This window comes from Maylandia zebra, linkage group LG13, assembly GCF_041146795.1.
Source record: "Maylandia zebra isolate NMK-2024a linkage group LG13, Mzebra_GT3a, whole genome shotgun sequence".
Classification (NCBI taxonomy): Eukaryota; Metazoa; Chordata; class Actinopteri; order Cichliformes; family Cichlidae; genus Maylandia; species Maylandia zebra.
In genome coordinates, this window is record NC_135179.1 from 8,606,873 (window position 1) to 8,626,266 (window position 19,394).

A 19,394-nucleotide genomic window follows, 5' to 3' on the forward strand; every position below is an offset into this window, starting at 1 on the left:
CAGAGGATAATTATTGTTCTGAGTTATTGCTGTATTATAGGAGAAATATGTCAACAAACACAGAAAAACAATAACAACAAAAGATTTATAACGTATTTTAAGTATTTTACTGTTAGTTGACATGCGGGGGGGAGGCTGTTTTGCATTTTAAATATTTTGGGACCACTTTTTCAACTACTAGGTTTACATTTTGTCCCAGTGCAGGTTTAATTTTACACAACAAATAAATGTTCTAGTATTTTGTGCATGAATTGTTTTCAAATTCACGTGAGACAACAGAAAATATCCTGCAATTGTAGAATGGTCCATAACACCGCCGCCATGAAGGACACGGGGATATCGAAAGAAGCAGGTTATTAACAACTCACCTCAATTATCTCATTGACGAGGGCTGCAGCAGTGTCTGTTCTTTCTCCACCCGATTGACTTCAGCGTTTTCTTAAACTTAATAGCTACTACAAAACTTTCATACTGACTGTTCACTACAGATAGATAGCAACTAGCATTAACGTAGACTTGTACGAACTGTACTATACCTCGATATATAAAGATAGTCTCACCTGATCATCTCACTGCTCTGCCAAATTAAATGCACCATCTGTTTGTCTGTGCATCTGTTTGCTAAGCTAATGACAAACTGCACTCACGCTACTAGCAAGGTCGCTAAGCAACGGTAAGCGAATCTTCCAAGGCTATGCTAACCAGCTAGCACAGTAAATATCGATATCATGGAGGAGCCTTTTTTTATAGCATTGGTAACGGTACTGCAGTCTGTAGGATTGTTTATTTGCTTGCTAATACCTTTCTTGTTGAAGCTGGCTTATTTATGTAGCATTTGAAAAATACCTAAAAGACTACACAAACGATGAAAACTACAACTACATGGATCCTCAAGCTGCCGTTTGGCGATTGTAAGTGTCGTAATCAAAAGAGCTTAAATACGAGTGACCTCTGGCTTGAGCGACAAGTGGGAGAAACAGAGAAACGTGAGGGACGTCTTGCTTGTCTTGGCAGTATGGTGAGTAGATACAGTAAATATGTTGGTTAACTTATTTTTTTCTGCACTGGAGATTAAACTGATATTCACCCTGCTAATGCAGGAAATTCACAAAGTAAGGTATGCGTTGTTTCTAGCTCACGGCATGACGCAGCCAACCAGAGGACTCAAAAGTTGACTTTATTTAAAAAGTCTCCTTTCGTGTCAAAGTCACGTGACACTTTTCTTATTTTGGTTATTTTAAATTGATGCTATCGAATAAGTGTCAAAGATGGCGATGAACCTGATCCCCCAAGTATATACTCATTTGTTATGCAACCCTAAATCGTGTCTGCAGGCACAGGGCTATTTTTGAACTCACCCCCTGCTTTACTAAATCTTTTAGACAAGAATGGACACCCAGCCCACGTGCAGCTCCAGTTAAACTTTCATGCTTGTCTTATGAGAGAATTCAATACTGTGATTGTTAACAGCAGATTTCTTCACCTTGTGTCTTGCAGGCTGAGCCTATTAGAGTTCTGGTGACCGGTGCTGCTGGGCAGATTGCCTATTCCCTGTTGTTCAGCATTGCCAAAGGAGATGTGTTTGGCCAAGACCAGGTAAAGAAGGGTTTTGCCCTGCGCTTGTTAAACACTCAGTTCCTTCTGCCTGTCACCAGGCGCACCCATAAAACTGACAGCTGGGACTGTCACAAATTTTCCAGGTCATATCTGGGATGACATTGCACATACTGTATGTTGTTCCTTTGGAAATTGATCAGGTTACACTAGCTTATTTATGACCGCCCAGATCAACCTGGACTGTCCTTGAAGTCAATGAAGCGGATCTTGTGCCAAGAGCACTTGATCCAATTGGTACATGGCTTAGGCCTTCCCATGCTGTCGCAGAGAACTAAGTCTCCCGCTGACATGTAATTGTATACAGGGGTTATTATGCAATTGCATTTAAATTCAGTTATTTCCTTTTTCTTCTGGCAGCCAATCATTTTGCTCCTGTTGGACATCACCCCCATGCTGCCGGTCCTGGAAGGTGTAGTCATGGAGCTGCAGGACTGTGCCCTTCCACTTCTGAAAGGTAGTCCTTTAATAATTGAGCAATGCCAGTGTGTGGGTTTTTTTTTTTTTTTGTGGTGTTGTTTTTGGGTGTTCTTTTGTTTAGTTTTTTTTGTATAGGCATTTTTTCTTTTTTTGACAAGTGGGATATTTGAGAGCAGAAGTAGCTAAATTATCTTTTTTGTTTTTTCTTTTCTTTGCTTTCAGCCTTTTCTATTGTTAATAATAGAACTGCATGTGATACTTCAATACACTTAAATAAATTCTTAAACGACCATATGACAAATGAGATCTGCTGTTCCAACTCACGCTCAATCTTCCCATCGTTCATGAAAAAGAATGCCTTGCTGGAGGCAAACAATGGTGTTTTTATTTTTTTGTTTTTATTTCCATTTATACAGATACCATTTCTTCATGTGTGTGGATTTTTTTTATTTATTATTATTATTATTTTTTTTTTGGCAGAGGGATCACCTTGTAAATGTTTTAATCCACCTTTCCTTCTATACCTACATATCCCAAAATATGATCCATGAGCAGATGTTAGCTAATAAGAGGAACCTACACCATTTTTGTTGGAGGTGGTGGTTTTTCTTGAATGCTTTAAAGATTTGGTTTGCACAAATGGGCTCGTTTTCTTGTATGGACCCAGTTTTTTGTTTGTTTTTTGTTTGTTTGTGTGTTTCGTTCCTGCTGTCATGGACTCAGTCATGAGGCGCCACTATGTGCCATCTCCATTGTGACCTGGAATTTTTACTTTGCAATGGTGCTGTCCTTTGCTTTTGTTTGCACGGGGGCTGAAAGAGGCCCCTGTATTAGCCAGCCACGATGCAAAGACAACACCTCATGCACATCAAGACAAAGATAAATGCAGTTCTCATCAAACTGGTCACCATTTTTCTAAATCTTATGACTGCACTTTAGAGTGATGCTTTGTCTCAAACAATTAAAGAGTCAACACGGTAAATGTCAGATGCACAACACAAACAGGAAGGACTTCCTGTGGACCTCATGTTCTTTTGTTATAACAGTTTTAGGGAGTGTGTGTGTGAGCAACTTTTACTCATGCAACTTTTATCAGGAGCTGACACCATGTTCCCATATTGCAGTAAAGATCTGATGTGCCATTAATTTAAAAGGAATTCATTTTTTTCCAATTGTCACATTTGATTTGACTGCTTCCCTTCAGGAACAAATTCCACTATGAACTTAATAATCCCTCTCAAGGTTCAAAGTTGACAAATTGCCAAAGAGTAAAGTACTAAAAACCTATTGTCAATTAATTTTCTCCTTCTACAGAGATCATACCCACTGACAAAGAGGAGGTAGCCTTCAAGGACCTGGATGCAGCCATCTTGGTGGGCTCAATGCCCAGAAAGGAGGGTATGGAGAGGAAGGACCTCCTTAAAGCGAATGTGGCCATCTTTAAGAGCCAGGGAGCTGCCCTGGATAAGTATGCCAAGAAGACTGTGAAGGTAATTAGAAGCATATTTTCTGATGTAAAACACTCCCTTCCTGTCAAGTGAGCAAATTTGAAAGAAACTTCTCAGCCTCTGCCAAATAGAAATGTTTCCTAAACATTTTGTGCTTCTGGGAAAAATGGCAAAATCCTAATGAAGTATTTCCTGATGCCAAAACATTTTTCCCTTCTCGGTGTTGCATAATACAAGTTTGCTCGATTTACTCATGATAGTAATAAGACATAAAATCTGCATGGCATATGTTTTTAAATTGGTTTATGTGTGTTCAGGTGCTGGTTGTGGGAAACCCTGCCAACACCAACTGTCTGGTTGCAGCAAAGTCTGCTCCCTCTATCCCCAAAGAGAACTTTTCCTGCCTCACCCGTCTGGACCACAACCGGGCTCGCTCTCAGGTACAGTCCTCTCACTTCTTTCACTTTCTGATGGTGGTCTCAGACGTTTGGCATCCACATTGTTAATCTTGGCTGACTGCAAACCTGGCTTTTCTTCGTATCCTGTAGGTGGCAATGCGCTGTGGTATTCCAGCCACTCAGGTGAAGAATGTGATCATCTGGGGGAACCACTCCTCCACACAATACCCAGATGTTCACCACTGCAAGGTCAACATGTCCGGCAGTGAGCTGACCTGCTTTGATGCAATCAAGGATGATGATTGGCTTAAAGGCGATTTCATTACTGTGAGTTATTGATTTCTAGATGAAAGCATGATATTTTATAGCTGGAGTGTACTCGCACTCGGATGCTTTTGGCTGTGCTTGAGAAAAGGCCTATAATATAATCCTCATATTTTACTTCATTGTTCTATCTTTTCTTCATCCTGACACTCCTAATAAGATTAATGGTTCTGAACATTAGTGGTTACATTTGTGGTTTAACAATGCTCTTTTTTTTTTTCTTTTTTCTTTTTTTCCTTTTTTTTTAAATTTGCACAATAGTCAGTTTTCCGGTCACTGTTCATGCGGGCAGATGTCAGTAAGACATGAAGTCCCTTTTTTAGGCTGAGCTGATATACTCACCTGTTTTCCAAGTCTATTTGAACTGCAAAATTATTCATCTGTATAGGCAAACAGTCTAATTTTATGTGGTTATAGGTTTGGAGTTCAGTTTTTCAAATGCCACATTTATTTTGGAGCCTTGAGCACCACTGACTAAATTTAAGTGATAATGGCTACAGAGAAGTCAGCCTTGAGCTTGCTCTAAAGACAAACTATAAGCACTTGTATGAGGCCCCTTTTCTGCTAGCAAACATGTAATTTTCCTTCAAGCAAAATATTTTCTGGAAGACATTCAAAAACATGTGTTTTTTTTTTTTTGTTTTGTTTTGTTTTGTTTTGTTTTGTTGTTTTTTTTTTTTTTTTTTTTTTTTTTTTTTTTTTTGGGAACCAAAAACCTCAAAGATTTGCAGACTGGTCAAAAATCCTCAGGGTGTGTTTCCAAAACCGCCAAGTCATATTTGTTGGGTCTATCCTGGGTTCTTTCAGGTAGGTATGCCTGAAACAACCCTTACCTAGAAGGTGCTTGTCTCTAATCTTATTCTTCACACATTTTGTAGCAATACCCTATGTTCCTGTCCTTACCTGACAGCTTCACTGTCATGATCAGCTCTCTTCATTACAACAATCTCTGCATCGCTACAAACAGTGTACCGGTCCTTGTGTCAATCTGCCACTTATGAACAAAGGGAGAACACGATTATACCTTGTTGCTTGCAGTGTGCAGCACATGTAAAGCAGATATTTGGGGGACAGTAAGTATAGTAGTAGTAGGCAGGGGCAGCATTTACATGAGTCCAGTTGATAAAGAGAACTGATTCTCAAAATCAAACCTAGTCACAGAGCTCAATAACACTCCTGCATTTTCATTTAATGGCCCATGTTCTTACTTTGCAGACTGTGCAACAGAGAGGTGCTGCAGTCATCAAGGCCAGGAAACTTTCTAGTGCCATGTCTGCAGCCAAGGCCATCTGTGACCACATGAGAGACATCTGGTCAGGCACCCATGAGGTAAATCCTACATCTGTTTGTTATATCGGTCATTTGGGAATTTTTGCATGTTGCACTGTTCTGATAAGAAGTAATTATTCTGACGTTTAAAGATCCATTTTGCACTTTTTACCCCTCAGCTGTAAAAGCCTGCTGGGGTATTGTCATTGGGCAGACAGTGGCATGGACATTCAAGTTTGTGAATGCAATAACTGGAATGGGGTGATGTAGGCTTTTCATATTGATACCATAGGTGCATCTACTAAAAATCTCAGATGAGTTTAAAACTCAAGGTCAAAGGTCCTCACCGAAGATTTTCAAGTTTACACCATAGGTGCATCTGCTAGAACACTGAGGGGTAGCACTGGTGACCACCATTATTTTTGACATGTTAGGATGATGCCCCCTTTGCACCATTGATATTAATTTGCAACTATTTTGACAAACTGTAGGTTCCTAAATCTAACAAGATCCTATACTCAAGATGCACTGTAGCAAATTAGATTATTTTTCATTTATTTATACTTCCTTCATCGTAGCAGAATGATTGAGTTTATAAACTTGGATTTTTTTCCTGTGTGAAAACAAATCAAAACACTAGAAAAAGATACAAGAGAACTCCAAGGACACCAAAATGCATCACTACAAACCACTGAGTATTCAGTCTGGTCACTGGCCAGATGTGTCTGCGGCAAGTAAATGCAGAAAGAATGTCCTGTGTTCTGGACACACTTTGCATTCATTTCACAGATGGTTACTAGTCTGCACAGACCTTTGCACATCTGTAGTACCTGTCTGTCGTTCGTTCGACCGAAATCTGCATTCTACTATACTTGTGAGAACCAGCAGTCACTTGTGAGGACACACAACCCGGTCCTCACATATTTAAAGGCATGTTTGAGGCTCAAAATGTGGTTTTAGTGTCAGGGTAACAATTAGGTTATGGTTAGGTTTAGGATAAGGGTTAGGATTAGGCATTCATTTTTGATGGTTAGGGTAAGGGGCTAGGGAAAGCATTATGTCAATGAGGGTCCTCACTAAGGTAGGTGTGTGTGTGTGTGTGTGTGTGTGTGTGAGGGGGGGGGGGGGGTTGTTTTTAAAAAAGCTCAAACTTGGACAAACAAGTAGTCGTTGTTTGTTTTTTGTCGTGGTCAGCTCAGGTTCACACCATAAACGAACTGCTCTGGAGTTCACTTGGAACCGTATCAAGACCACTTCCTCCAAAAGGTTGTGGTGCGGTTGTTTTGGTCCACACCTGAGTGCCAATACTGTGTTTTAACCAACACACATGAACCTCACCAGAGGGGTAAAACAAACCAGAGTTTGATTTAAATGGACTAAATGCTGCGGGTGTGAAAACGGCTTCAGATTTCTGACAGGTTACATATGGTTCTATTGTCAGTGATGCAAAGTATTTGGAAAGGCTGCATTTTATTTTAAATTCACTTTTAATGAGGTTTTTTCCTTTTTAAGGGTGAGTTTACCTCTATGGGTGTTTACTCAACTGGCAACTCCTATGGAGTCCCTGAAGACCTAATCTACTCATTCCCTGTCCAGATCCAGGTAAGCCTCGATCTCACTTTGTCTCCATTCTTCTAGCAGCTAGCATCATCTTTTCAGTGCAGCTTAAGACTAGCATTACCCTCCATTGTCTTTTTTTGGATGTGGATTTTATATTGAATAGGGTTTTTGTTGTTTTGATTTTGTTTTGTTTGTTTCTTTTTAAATTAAAGTTTGCATTAAATAAAATTTTGGGGATTTCTAGAAACATTATAGATCAAAGAACAAAACTGAAGGTACTTCTTTTTTTTCAGAACAAGACCTGGAAAATCGTGGACAGTCTGGCAATCAATGATTTTTCCAAATCAAAGATGGATGCCACTGCAGCTGAACTGGTGGAGGAGAGGGACACAGCTGTGACTTTCCTTGGAGTATGACTAGAGCCTGCACAGCAGCACTTAGACAGCCTCAAAACTCCAGATGCACGCCTGTGATGAAGCACTCCACCAGCCCCTCCATTACTGTGTGCTTGTGTGTGAGCGAGTTGGTGCTTATGGGTGTAAAGTTGCATTTGTATGTCAAACGATGTGAATCTGATTGTTATTGTTATTCAAGATCACAAAAATGTGTCATACTTTTGACTACATATGACTGGGTAAGTTTAAGTCAAAAGCAGTTGTTGTACGTCATGATGCACAAGTCTCACTCACCATAAGTATACAGTACACTGAAACTCCACTACTAGTTAAAGCTCTCTCCATTGTTTTTTTTTTTCCCTTTATTGATTATTACATGGATCCTTTTTACAGCTAGTGAAGTCCTAAAACACTGGAATATTAACGCTGAGACAATTAAAAATAAATTAATTAATAGAAAAAACAATAAGTTGTCTGATTATTGATTTCCATACATGGATGCTGTCATTTTTTTCCAGGTTTTGGCAATACAAGCCTTGAGTTGGTAAACCTCAGCTACTAAGAGAGTGTGTGTGCGCGTGTGTGTGCGCGTGTGTGTGTGCGCGTGTGTGTGCGCGTGTGTGTGCGCGTGTGTGTGTGTGTGTCACACACAGCCTTTTAAAGCACTCACAATAGGCTGTTTGAATCCCCTAGGTTACCAGATGGGCCTCAATGAGTCAATTCTGTTTAAGGATAATTTGATGCAAATGCTCGATTAGTTTGTGATCTGTAGTTGTGTAGTATATTTAACATATTATGTATGTATATAAAGTAACTAAAATTGGGTCCTATTGCAACATTTAAATGGTGTACTAACATTAGTTATGCATGCATATTTTTATTATGTGCTATTTTGCATAGTGAGTAATTTGAGGTGTTTTTGAAAGCTCTGTTTGGACTTCAGTAGTTTTCTGATTTCCTATAGGCACAACCTGATTGTGATGGAGTCAGGACAGATGGGGTCCTGATAAAATATAAAGTTAACTTATTAAGACTTGATATGTGGCTTTATGCAACCATTATTCTATTACAGAGATTATACCTTGTTGCTTGCAGTGTGCAGCCCAGGTAAAGCAGGTACTTGGGGGGACAGTAAGTAAAGTAGTGATTCACTTACAGTGAAATGACACAGTTTCACCAGGCAGGGGCAGCATTCCCTGTTTTATTTTTTACTCAGTTACAGTATGAAGAGTTATGTAACATCTGCAATTAATAAATTCACAGCTGGTTCACTGAGGATAAGCGTTAAATGGGGCAAATCTACCAAAACAGTCACCACTCCCATATCAACAGTTTCATTTTGGAAATCCCAGTTAAAGTACTCGTTTTAATCTTTACATTAAATTTACATGAAAAAAAAATCAGTCGCAGGTGTTTCATAGATGTCACACATGTCAATGTGAACACGTTACTTCTTTTTCTTGATATCACTTATTTCAATATTTTGTATTTATTACACAGCGTGCTGCGAGGAAAAGCCTGTTCTAACGTTTGAGTCTAAGGTTTACTTTTTAGCACCTGGCGGCTCTTTTTTTTGCTTCTCATCCGAAAATACTCTGCATACTCTTTCACGTGATTTAGTTTATTTTGAAAAGTCTCAACGGGATATTGAGCTTTATTGTGAAAGGTTTACGTGACGCGATGGTTTTACCGTCGTTGTTGCTAACGTCAACACATAAATACAGGCGCTTGTCCGTCCGTACTGTGGTTATATTAAATATAAGAGAACGAGAGAACTTTAATAAATTAATATAGCCACTACAGTGACCATCAAAACGATGAAAAAATATTGCCGTAAACAGTTTATTTTGCGACACCACGAAATAAACGATAGCGCAAAATTAAACGATAGACGTTTTTATATCGTTATATCGAACAGCCCTAATTTTGAGCTATCTTCAATCAGACATTGCCAGAAACCAACATCGCACGTAGCAGAATCCTATTGGCTGTTAAAACCACGCACACAAAAACAACATTTGTCATTGGCTCCCATCCTCCCTCGGCGTTCCGATTCGTCGTTGCCTAGAATGGCACTGGAGTGTAAAATATCTTCAAAAACTATCCGATCACCTTTTTAACTTCTGCACCTTTTTTGTACGTCCTGTGCTTTTTTTTAACACCCATTCAGCGATGTCGAAGGGCAGCAGAAGCGGCTTGAATTAAGGTGTAAATAAAACACATACATATTTTTGTGTACCCCGCTGTCTCCTCTGCTGGATCTCTGTGGTCCTCCAGACCTGCAGGACCAGGCCGACCCCATCGACTTTTCTTCCGCCAGTATTCTACAGTAAGAAAATGGCTTCAAATGTGTGTGTATGACGTGTTTCCCTCTCTACATTAGCCATCGGTAGGACTCCACACGCGGCTGGTGTTGAGGCGCTATGTCCGGGTTTTCTTTTTGACATTTTTCAGCTGAGAAAGGTCGTTCCTCTTCCTCCTCCAGTGTTACGTTCACGGCACCGTTGTTGATTATAGTTGTCTCCTTGCGTGTGGCTTGTTTGTGGAGGGCATAGCGTTCATCTCTGTCTGTACATCACTCAGTCACTAATTCATTTCCGCAGGCAGCAGGTCATACAGACAGCGTGACTGTACCTGTGTGCCCGGGTGTGTCTTTGCACATCTCGCCGGTTAATTATTGACGGCGTGTGTGTTAGTTGACTTTAAAAATCCCTGTGGCAGCCATAAGGTGATAAAAATGAAAGCACTCGAGGGGGAGGGGGTGAGGCGCTGGGGGAAAGAAGTGTCCAGAGGTTGTGAGACACAGTAAGGATTTGTGACGTGGTTGCAGGGTTGGGGCAGGGGGAGAAATACGGGCGGTACGAGCAGTAAAAGAGCTGGGTACATCGGATCCAACTTCACGTTGAAGGGAGGACCACTTGGCTGGTGTCCAGAGAGATAAGTGTGGTCGGATGAATGTGTCCTTGTTTTACTCGCAGGCACAGCGTCTTATCCTTTAAAGCTTCAACGCTGGATCGATTTAAAAGGCTTGGGCACCAATGAAAGAATGACCAGTCGGATGATTTAAGGATACCTCAAGGAAACTTTTAATATTATTATTATATATATTTTTAAATCCATTCACCGGATGTTTGCTCAATGACATCTTGTTTTTTCTGGGATACAAAACTTAAAGCGTGTCCACTATTATTTTAAACACTACTTGGCAGCTTAACCATGGCACTTTATGTCGAAGGTAAGTGATCTCTATTTTACTAAAATTGTGACTCTAGGAGAGGGAGGCTTAAAGGATTATGTTTATTTTTTTTAACGATCTATGTGTTTTTTCCTGTTCATTTCAGAACATTATTTACATCAACTTTAACATATGAGAAAGTGTGATTTATCACATTTTAATTTTAATCACTGATTATTAAAAAAAATAAATAAAAATCCACTCTTTGCCAGACTGTTACAGGTTTAGTTGAGTTTACCATCATTCATTTGACCAATAAGAAAAGTTTTTTTTTTTTTTAAATTTCATAAATCTACTATTATTCCTAAACCTTTTAGTAATCATATTAAATAATCTTCACTACTATAGTAGAGTAGCCCCACTGTGATAAAATAAGCAATGGTGTGATAAATGTATGTTTAAGTCAATAAACGAATGCATTAATAACTGTGAGTAATTGTTAACTGATGCCTTCATGTGAAAAATGAGGCCTTACGAGTCTTCTTTACATAATCTTTAGTAGATTACCAGTAATCTGTCTGTAAGCAAGGTCTTCTTGGGAGACAGTCTGCTCACGGTTTTCTAGTTTACTCACTGGTTTCATTCAATTCCTCCTTAACATGAACACACAACCTTGAACTGCTTTATAGCAGTTATAAACACAGTTGGGATTTTTTTTTTCATCATTGGTATCATTGTTCTGCTGACATGTGGTGACTCAAACACCTCATTGTGATAGTTTACACAAGTTTCTGCTTCTAAAATGCTATAATTAACTGGTTGGTTAATGCTGCAATACTTCCCATGAAAAGTGAGAGTAATTTTGTCCACAGTAACACTGACACCTGATTTCGTAAATCTTTAAATGGTGTTAAACTGTTTCCCTTTGCTACTGTCTGCTATTACAGTATGTCGTGGTATTTGCCATTTGGCTTCAAAGTTCAGTTTCCTGTTGTCTCTGTGCCAGGAGCAGTTGATTGTTGTGTTGTAAGGTCACTTAAGGTTAGTTGCAGCGCTACTTGGGAAATTGGCAATAAAAAGTCTGAAAGGCAGGATATCAGGAATTAATAAGCTATATCTCACAGCAGGTTAATGATTTCTAACGTCTTTATATACTCATATGCTTTTCATTTTTTAAGTAATAACAATAAATGGTACTATCAAGGCGTTCTCGGTGAATATTATTATTTTTGTCATTGCCATTCATTATATTTCAGCTACAGTTCATGTAGGTTTTTTTAATAACTTCAGATCTTTATTCTTGCTTTTGGTTTGTGGAAAAGTGAGTTTCTATTGTCATATTTACCTTTTTTGACAATGTGTGTCACATTTTGCTTAACAAGCAGTGAACATGTTTAACTGCTTTTACTAATGGACCATAACAACAATTAGGGTGAAAATTGCTGTGCTAGCAGGTATAATTGCCTTGTCTCTTTGTATTTAATCAAAGCTTTTTAACTGGTCAGTGTTTGGTTTTATTGGCACATGCAGAGCTATTGTTTACCTTGTGCTCGATGTTAACAGATGGACTGATATTTGATAATCATTTCTTAACAAAAACAACATAAACTGCCATTTTAGAGATAAATTAGCCATAGATTAAGTTGATTTAAAATACCAACAGCATAGAACCTGTGTTGGGCATGTTACTGTTAAAAAAACTGTTTTCATAACTATCTTAAAGCTATATTTTCCTTTTCTGAATTACAGTGATCTGCTGTAACTTTAGATGTAATTACCTAGCTGTCATTTTTTTTTCCTGTGATGCAAGGAAGTTACATTAAAACTCTGCTTGAGACTCTCAAATACCTCTCACAGTCCAAGGTTTAGTTTTTTAGTATTGTTTACTTATCTATGGAACAGATTGCTAGACACAAGCTAACATAATCACGAGGGTGTCGCTGCTTGGAATAACGGGTGCTACAGTGACTCTTTAAGTATACCTCAACCCTTTTACGTCAAGTCTAACTAGAAGCATGACAGCCCTCCTCTTAAATGTCATTGCTTTTATCATACGGCGCAGATGGCTGTTGACTCAAAGACTGTGCCCATGCTACAATAATGGTACAAGAGCCTGTGTTTACTTCTTTGTACATCAGTCACTCAGGTGTTTCCATTGAGATCAGGGCTGCTGTTGATTAAACTGAGGATAAAATCGTTTGGTCTAAAATGACTGCAAGTAAAAAACAAAGCAAAAAAAAACAAACAGCATTTCAGTCTGGTTGTATTCATTGACGATTCAAGGAACACAAGGTGTCCATGTGCTATAGAGGTTCTTGGTGCGAAACAAGCCCAATTCATCACCCCCTGTGCTTCGCAGTTGGTATGAGGTGTTTATATGGAGGCAAGTTGAGCATTTTAGCAAAAGTGGGGCTGTGCATTATGTCCAGACGTTTCCACTTTGGCATCATCCTCTGAAAGGACATCATTCCAGAAGTCTTGTGATTTGTTCAGATGTAACTTTACAAACCTGAGTTTATGTGCAAGTATGTTAAAAGCTAAAAGTTAAAAGTGCTTTAACGCTTCAGACTATTTTTTTCTTTTACTGTTGGATCTGTATGATGTCAGAGAGACATGGGCTTCTCAAGCACCCATTGGTGGTCTGTGGGTGCTATGCAGTGCTTGCATGCTTACATCTTCATACTGTAGCTACTACCAAAAAGGAAGCCGTCTGGCTACATGTAGAAATTCTGTCCATTAAACACTATAAACAGAATCAGGGGCGAAGGGCATTCAACCTCTTGATTTGATTGGCCAGTTACGCTTTAGATGGACTTATCTTTTCTGCACATTAAGGTGGGGTTTTTAACTGGCTACAAAAGAGGTAAGAACTGAAATAATATATTCAGCCTTTTTTTTTTTTTTTTTTTTTAAAGTGGGTTAAAGTTTTTGAGCCAGGAAAAACCTTACAGGAATTTATGTTTCTATGTTGCGTAATCAGACATAATTTTATCACACACAAAAATAAACAATGAATAAAATCAGCAAAAAATCGAGAAATGTTTCACTCTGAGGATTGAGCATATGATACGAATCAAACACGTTAAAACTGTCTCCCGTCTCACTCCGTATCTCACCGTCTTTCGTGTTTAGGTCTGAGTAAAGGTGTGGCTAACGGAGGGATGGCTCAGTTCCAGGAAACGATGCGGCAGCAACTGGAGAGCTCCATGCACGATGAGCTGGAGAAGCTGCTGGACACCACCACAGGGGCTGAGCGAGAGGTACACAAACTGTCTGCTTTGCTGTCTTTCTCCCTCCCTCTCTGACCATCTGGTTGTGATTCAGAGGGTGGTGGGGTCACAATGCTGGGAAAACACAAAAAGTGACACATACTGGAGCACACTGCCAAAAAGGGTTCCACCTACATATCTCATAACATTTTAGCAGCCAAACTTCTTAAGCAACATTCGCCCATTTTTGTCTGGTTTTATTCAGACATGATACGTCAGCAGAGGGGTGCAGGCCCTAAGAGACTAGGCAGATTTTCTCATTAGCCCTAAATGAACCTGAGTGAGCTCTTTTCAGCCCACAGCACCAACGTAAGACTAAAATCCAAATTAAAATGGCAACATTAACACTCTACAGACTCGTCTTTCCTCTGTGAGATTTCTTTGGCTTTAAACTAGCATAAAGCTTGGGACAAAACTGGAAATAAATAGTGCAGTGTTTAGCAGTAAACTCTTTCAGGCATTAACCAAACCTTGTTTAACTGCAAGCAATCAGGGAATAAAACACTCAGAGTAAAGAGGTGAGAAGTCTGTCACATGCAGGTGTGAGCAGTAATTCCCACACACTTTCAAATATATTAACAGGAATCGCTTTTGTACTTCCTGTAACTTATACGTGTAAAACGCCATGTGCACGCATACACACAATGGGTTACTCATTGAACTTTGAAGGTCTCCAGTGTAATTGGATACCAGTGTGAAAGTCGAGACAGTGACGGCCACCTAAACTGTTATTTGCTCCACATTGGGTGTTTGACTTTTTTTCATCACCCATAAATGGGACTTTTCCTTTTCTTTTTCTTTTTTTTTTTTAAAATTAAAAGATGAAAAAGCACAAAGCTACATGGCATGTGACAAAGTCTGGACTGTACAAATCCAAATATTTTGTGTAAAAGCAAACGAAAATTTCAATTTAATTTCAATAAATCCAACCAGCTATGTGTGGCTGACATGAAGTAATTATACTGTAGATTTCACTTTTTAAAATAAGATATACTTTATTATTATTCCCACTGGCTGGTGAAGTTTAGAATGTATGAATACATCATTCTTGTATTTGATGTCCAGATGCTGTTTCATCTGTTTGTGTGCACATCTGTTAAAGTCGTGTATAAAATGGTTTCTGAAGAGAAGTTCAAAACAAATTTCATATAGTCACAGTGGACCAGACAAATTGTATCAAACCTTCAAGTAAAACAATTAATGTGTATTCGGGACAAAAAAGGGTGTTTAAATATTTTTCGGGACCTTGGCTATTTTGTTTGTCTGTGTTAAAAATATAATAACTATATGTTTAAAACAAATACAGATTAAGGCTTCAAATGTGGAAATATAAAAAGGTCCTTTGCTGCAGTTTTGCACTATACTGTTGAACTTAAAGAATATGCTAAATCACCCACAGGAAAGAAATAAACAGTTTTTAAATGAAGTTCACACCCATAAATTTGCATAGAACAATAATGATCCTTTTTATATGAGAGGTATGGGGCCTTTGAAGCACACTGCTCAATGTGTGTAACAATCCATGAAACTGAGACTGAAATTGCAATACAGATGTCTACAATATTGTATCGCGAATCCTCAAACTCATCTTTTAAATTTAAAGCTTTCCAGTATGAATTTGATGAATGGAAGTTTTTAAATTCAAGACACCAGCCCCACTTAAATAAACCGTAAAATGCCTGTAAAATTAAGTATAGTGGTTTTAGTCAAACCATTTTTCCAAGGCGTGCAGCTTCTCTTCTGCCCTCAAGGCGATAATACTCTGAAATAACTGAGGCCATTTCAGAAGTGATTTTCAACATTTTCATGTCTTTCTAGAGACCACTTCATATTGACTTTGCAAACCTCAGCCTTAGTTTAAGATAACATCTTTGTTTTTCAGGTATCCAAGAAAGACTTTGAGGGCTTCAAGAATCTCTTCCATAGATTTCTGCAGGTGAAGGGACCATCAGTGGAGTGGATCAAGATACAGCGACCTCCAGAAGACTCTGTAAGCCTTCTTTTTTTGTTTTTAGTGGTTAATTGTATGTTTGTCTGTGTTGACTCTGGATTTGTCTTTGTTTAAAATATTAAAGCATCTATTTTCCTTGCAGAAGGGGGCATTCGACCCCATAGCAATGGTAGATATGTCATATATTAAAAAAGTAGCTGATATTGAATACAGAATAAAATAACTTCTAATCGGTGGGTTGTCGGATTCGATTTGATTTTACCCTTACCACTGAAAGTACAAGTGAAATGATGAAATATGATTTTGGTGATGCATTCACCAGTTGTGAGATTAAGTGATACCAAAAGATTGCAGTGATAAGTTCTTCTTTTCAACTTGTGAAAGCATCACTCATTTCAATCCCAGATATTCGTCATTCACTGTGATTGTGGGGAAAAAAACAGTTAGACAGTTGGTGTTTTGCAAGTTTTAATACCAGCGCGTTGGTGTCGTTAAACCTAGCGAGGAACCTGCATTTATATTTCTGCACAGCGGCGTTTTCCTAACAACGCCTAACGCAGTCGGTAATAAAGTTAGTTTTAGTGCTTCAAGAATCTGTCTGCACTGTGCAAGTCTGATGTGTGACTAACATTACTCAGCAGCTTCAGAGCTGTTGGATGAGCTTGCTTTGGAGCTCTTTATAACAATGGCAAGAATAGACGATTGTATTAGTTTGTTTGCCTAAAAATGCTCCGCTTAGAAAATTACTTTTACACTCTGGACAAACTATAAATTCAGCTTGCCTCAGGATTTACAATGACCTAAGGAGTTCCTGCACCAATGAAAACCTTTGTTAGAGTCAACAAAGAGAGAGAAAAAAGATGTGTGGTTGTCATCAGCTATTATTTTCACCTCCACCAAGGAGGTCATGTTTTTGGTAACTTTTGCATGTGTGTCACTCTGTCTTTAAACAGGATGGCTCGAAAGGTTTTGAGTGAATTTTGATAGAACCTTGTAGGGGCGTAGAGTGGAAGCATCTTAACAATCCATTCAAATTTGACTTGCATCCACTAATGTGTTCAAGGTCCACATAATGATTAATTTGCATAAAGTTGACAGTAAACCTTGTGACTTAAAACCTGTGATCCTTACAGATGCGGCGTGTATCGTCAACATATAGAAAGTTCTATATAAGGATTGGAAATGTCATGTCACATTTGACCACACGCACACATTCAAGGTCAGATAGATTGGACTCAAGGTCAAAATGATAATAATGTTATTCAGAGCTATTTAAAACTGTTTCTTACTGCCATTGTTTAAACTGACAACATATAGAAGTATAAGGAATGATTTATGGAATATCACATCATTTTACAAACATATTTACTCAACAATGAAATGAACACCACAAACAAAACACAAAATTAATGTATAGAATAATCCAAGTCTGTAAACAGAGTGCATTTTTTTTGGATGATTGAGTGACCAAAATTCAAAGTGGGTGGTTTCAGATTACACGATTACACAGAATAGGTTTCCTTTTCTTGCTAAACTCTGTACGCTTGCAGGCTGCTGCATAGAAAGTGCTTAGGTGTTGTCAGCTAGCACCGGGGAACACTGTGAAATACATGGATCAACCAGTAATGTTGGTTTTTTGTTTTTTTTTGTTTTTTTGTGTGTGTGTGTGTGTGTGTGTGTGTGTGTGTGTGGTTGGTTGGTTTGTTGTTCCAGATTTGTTGTTCCCCCTCTTGTCTTAAGAAGCGTAGTGACTTTGTGTTCAAAAAACTAACATGGTGGAAACCTGAATCATTTTTCCTTTCACTAACCCTTAATGGGCCTTTATCTCTAGCTAGCTCCAAGTACCACACATTTTCTTAGTGGGGTCTCGTCTTTCTACACTTTAAGGACAGTCTTTGTTCTCTTCTATGTGTCATCCGCAAATGAAGGCAAAGCCTTACTGTTGAAACTGAAAAGTCAGATTTTTCTTCTTTGTAACGGCACTCGGGACCTCCAGCAGTTCATGAGCTGTAGAAAGACTGTTCTTCTCTTGATTCCATGCTTTGACATCTAAATCTGGACCACTGTGCTTGGTAATGATACTTCCAAGATGACTTCACTATTCCAGGTCCAAGTATGACTGACTCGGCACTGGTTACATTGATTCTTGTGATTTTCTTATTGTCCATCATATAGGATGTTGGGGCCTACTTGTGATCGGGTGTTTTTTAGCATCATGATCTAATCCTGCATCTGCTTGATTGTAGTGGTTGTGAGAAAGCAGAGCTATAGCATCCCAGTGTGTGCCAGTGTGGTGTCTACGTCCATGTTTTATACAATCTATAAGTGCACCTCCATAGTTTGCTTGTCTGTTTGTAATCCTTCTTTCTGCAAACGAACACCAGTGCAGTACTCCTGGCTTTACTTTATTCCATTACAGTAAAGCCATAACAGTAAGATCCATTATAATGTAATCTTGGTGACTGTTAACATTTTTAGACACAGGGTTATCTTATTAGAATGATTCTAAAGAAATGGTAATGGACCATTGTAGACTTTACAGGGATAACACCCACATTTCTGAGCTGTTTGTTTGTATCCTGAAGGCCCCCTCGTGGATTGCAGTAGTCAGCCTCTTTGTACTGTCTTCTTAAGCAACTGTGGATAAAACTACAAATTAATAGTGGCCTGCTTGTCTGTGATATAACTGACCACTTACCAGTTTTTACTTTGTGTGACTGTGATTTAAAAAAAATAGATACCAAGATCATGATAGCAAAGCGAACAATAAATGAAGAAGCAATTCATGCCTTCAATTTCGATTTAGCACAACAAGATTGGAGTTCGGTGTATGAAGAGTCAGATGTGGACAAGGCTTATGATAATTTCCTAGATATTTTTACTATGTGGTACAATAAACATTGTCCTGTAAACGAACACATGACAAAGAAAAAAAAAGATAAAAAGTCCTTGGCTCACAAAAGGAATTCTTAATGCTTGCAAAAAGAAAAACAATCTGTATAAACAGTTTATCAAAGTAAAAACAAAAGAAGTGGAACAAAGATATAAAGCATATAGAAATAAATTGACTGATATTATAAGAACGAGCAAACAACTTTATTATAGAAGAAGATTATATGAAAATAAAAACAATATAAAAGGAACTTGGGATGTGTTAAACAACTTAATTAAACAAGGATCTTCTGGAACATCATATCCTGAATATTTTACTGATGCAAATGGTGAAAATCACAACATGAGTAATATTGTCGATGGGTTCAATAAATTCTTCATAAATGTTGGCCCTGAACTAGCAGCAGACATCCCGTGTCATAAAAATGAAAATATCAGTAATATAAAATCAAATCCCTTTTCACTGTTCCTCTCAGCTACAAATGAGCAAGAAGTAATAAATATCACATTAAAATGTAAAAGTAAGTCTTCAATGGATTATCATGACATAAATATGTCTGTAGTTAAACAGGTTATTCTGAATATTGCTAGTCCCTTAACATATATCTGTAATTTATCATTTCAGTCCGGTTGTTTTCCAAAAAAAATGAAAATTGCAAAAGTAATACCACTATATAAA

At 38.4% G+C, this 19,394-nt stretch overlaps 3 protein-coding genes across 7 annotated transcripts in view; 2 read left to right on the forward strand and 1 right to left on the reverse strand.

Annotated features, from left to right (window-relative positions):
• The window catches only part of wdpcp (WD repeat containing planar cell polarity effector), an 86,785-nt gene extending 86,151 nt beyond the window's left edge, over positions 1–634 (reverse strand). For all 4 annotated transcript variants that reach the window (XR_013101337.1, XR_013101336.1, XM_004553467.5 and 1 more), the window contains exon 1: positions 369–634. The gene's annotated coding sequence lies outside the window, so the exon portion shown is untranslated. The remainder of the gene's footprint in view (positions 1–368) is intronic.
• A 231-nt stretch (positions 635–865) lies between these two features.
• mdh1ab (malate dehydrogenase 1Ab, NAD (soluble)) lies at positions 866–7,891 on the forward strand. Its single transcript, XM_004553468.5, has 9 exons — positions 866–1,018; positions 1,498–1,596; positions 1,975–2,071; positions 3,349–3,524; positions 3,800–3,922; positions 4,031–4,207; positions 5,420–5,533; positions 6,986–7,075; positions 7,327–7,891. The coding sequence occupies exons 1-9, from the start codon at positions 866–868 to the stop codon at positions 7,447–7,449; spliced, it is 1,152 nt and encodes a 383-aa protein (XP_004553525.3). The 3' UTR covers positions 7,450–7,891.
• Positions 7,892–9,467: 1,576 nt separating this feature from the next.
• Positions 9,468–19,394, forward strand: part of ugp2b (UDP-glucose pyrophosphorylase 2b) — a 36,591-nt gene continuing 26,664 nt past the window's right edge. Inside the window, exons 1-3 of one of the 2 annotated variants that reach the window (XM_014407761.4) lie at positions 9,468–9,757; positions 13,736–13,863; positions 15,755–15,862. In XM_014407761.4, the coding sequence (XP_014263247.1) occupies positions 13,765–13,863; positions 15,755–15,862 (207 nt within the window). In that variant the 5' untranslated portion in view covers positions 9,468–9,757; positions 13,736–13,764. Of the gene's footprint in view, positions 9,758–10,189; positions 10,664–13,735; positions 13,864–15,754; positions 15,863–19,394 lie in introns of those variants that run through there. The other variant, XM_014407759.4, reaches the window with a different exon arrangement.

What these genes read in the sequence shown, in the direction of transcription:
- mdh1ab (XM_004553468.5), top strand. Translation starts at nt 866, where the DNA reads ATGAAAACTACAACTACATGGATCCTCAAGCTGCCGTTTGGCGATTGT. An exon ending in TTAAAGGCGATTTCATTACT is followed by an intron (nt 4,208 to 5,419) that starts GTGAGTTATTGA and finishes CTTACTTTGCAG; the next exon opens with ACTGTGCAACAGAGAGGTGC. An exon ending in CATTCCCTGTCCAGATCCAG is followed by an intron (nt 7,076 to 7,326) that starts GTAAGCCTCGAT and finishes CTTTTTTTTCAG; the next exon opens with AACAAGACCTGGAAAATCGT.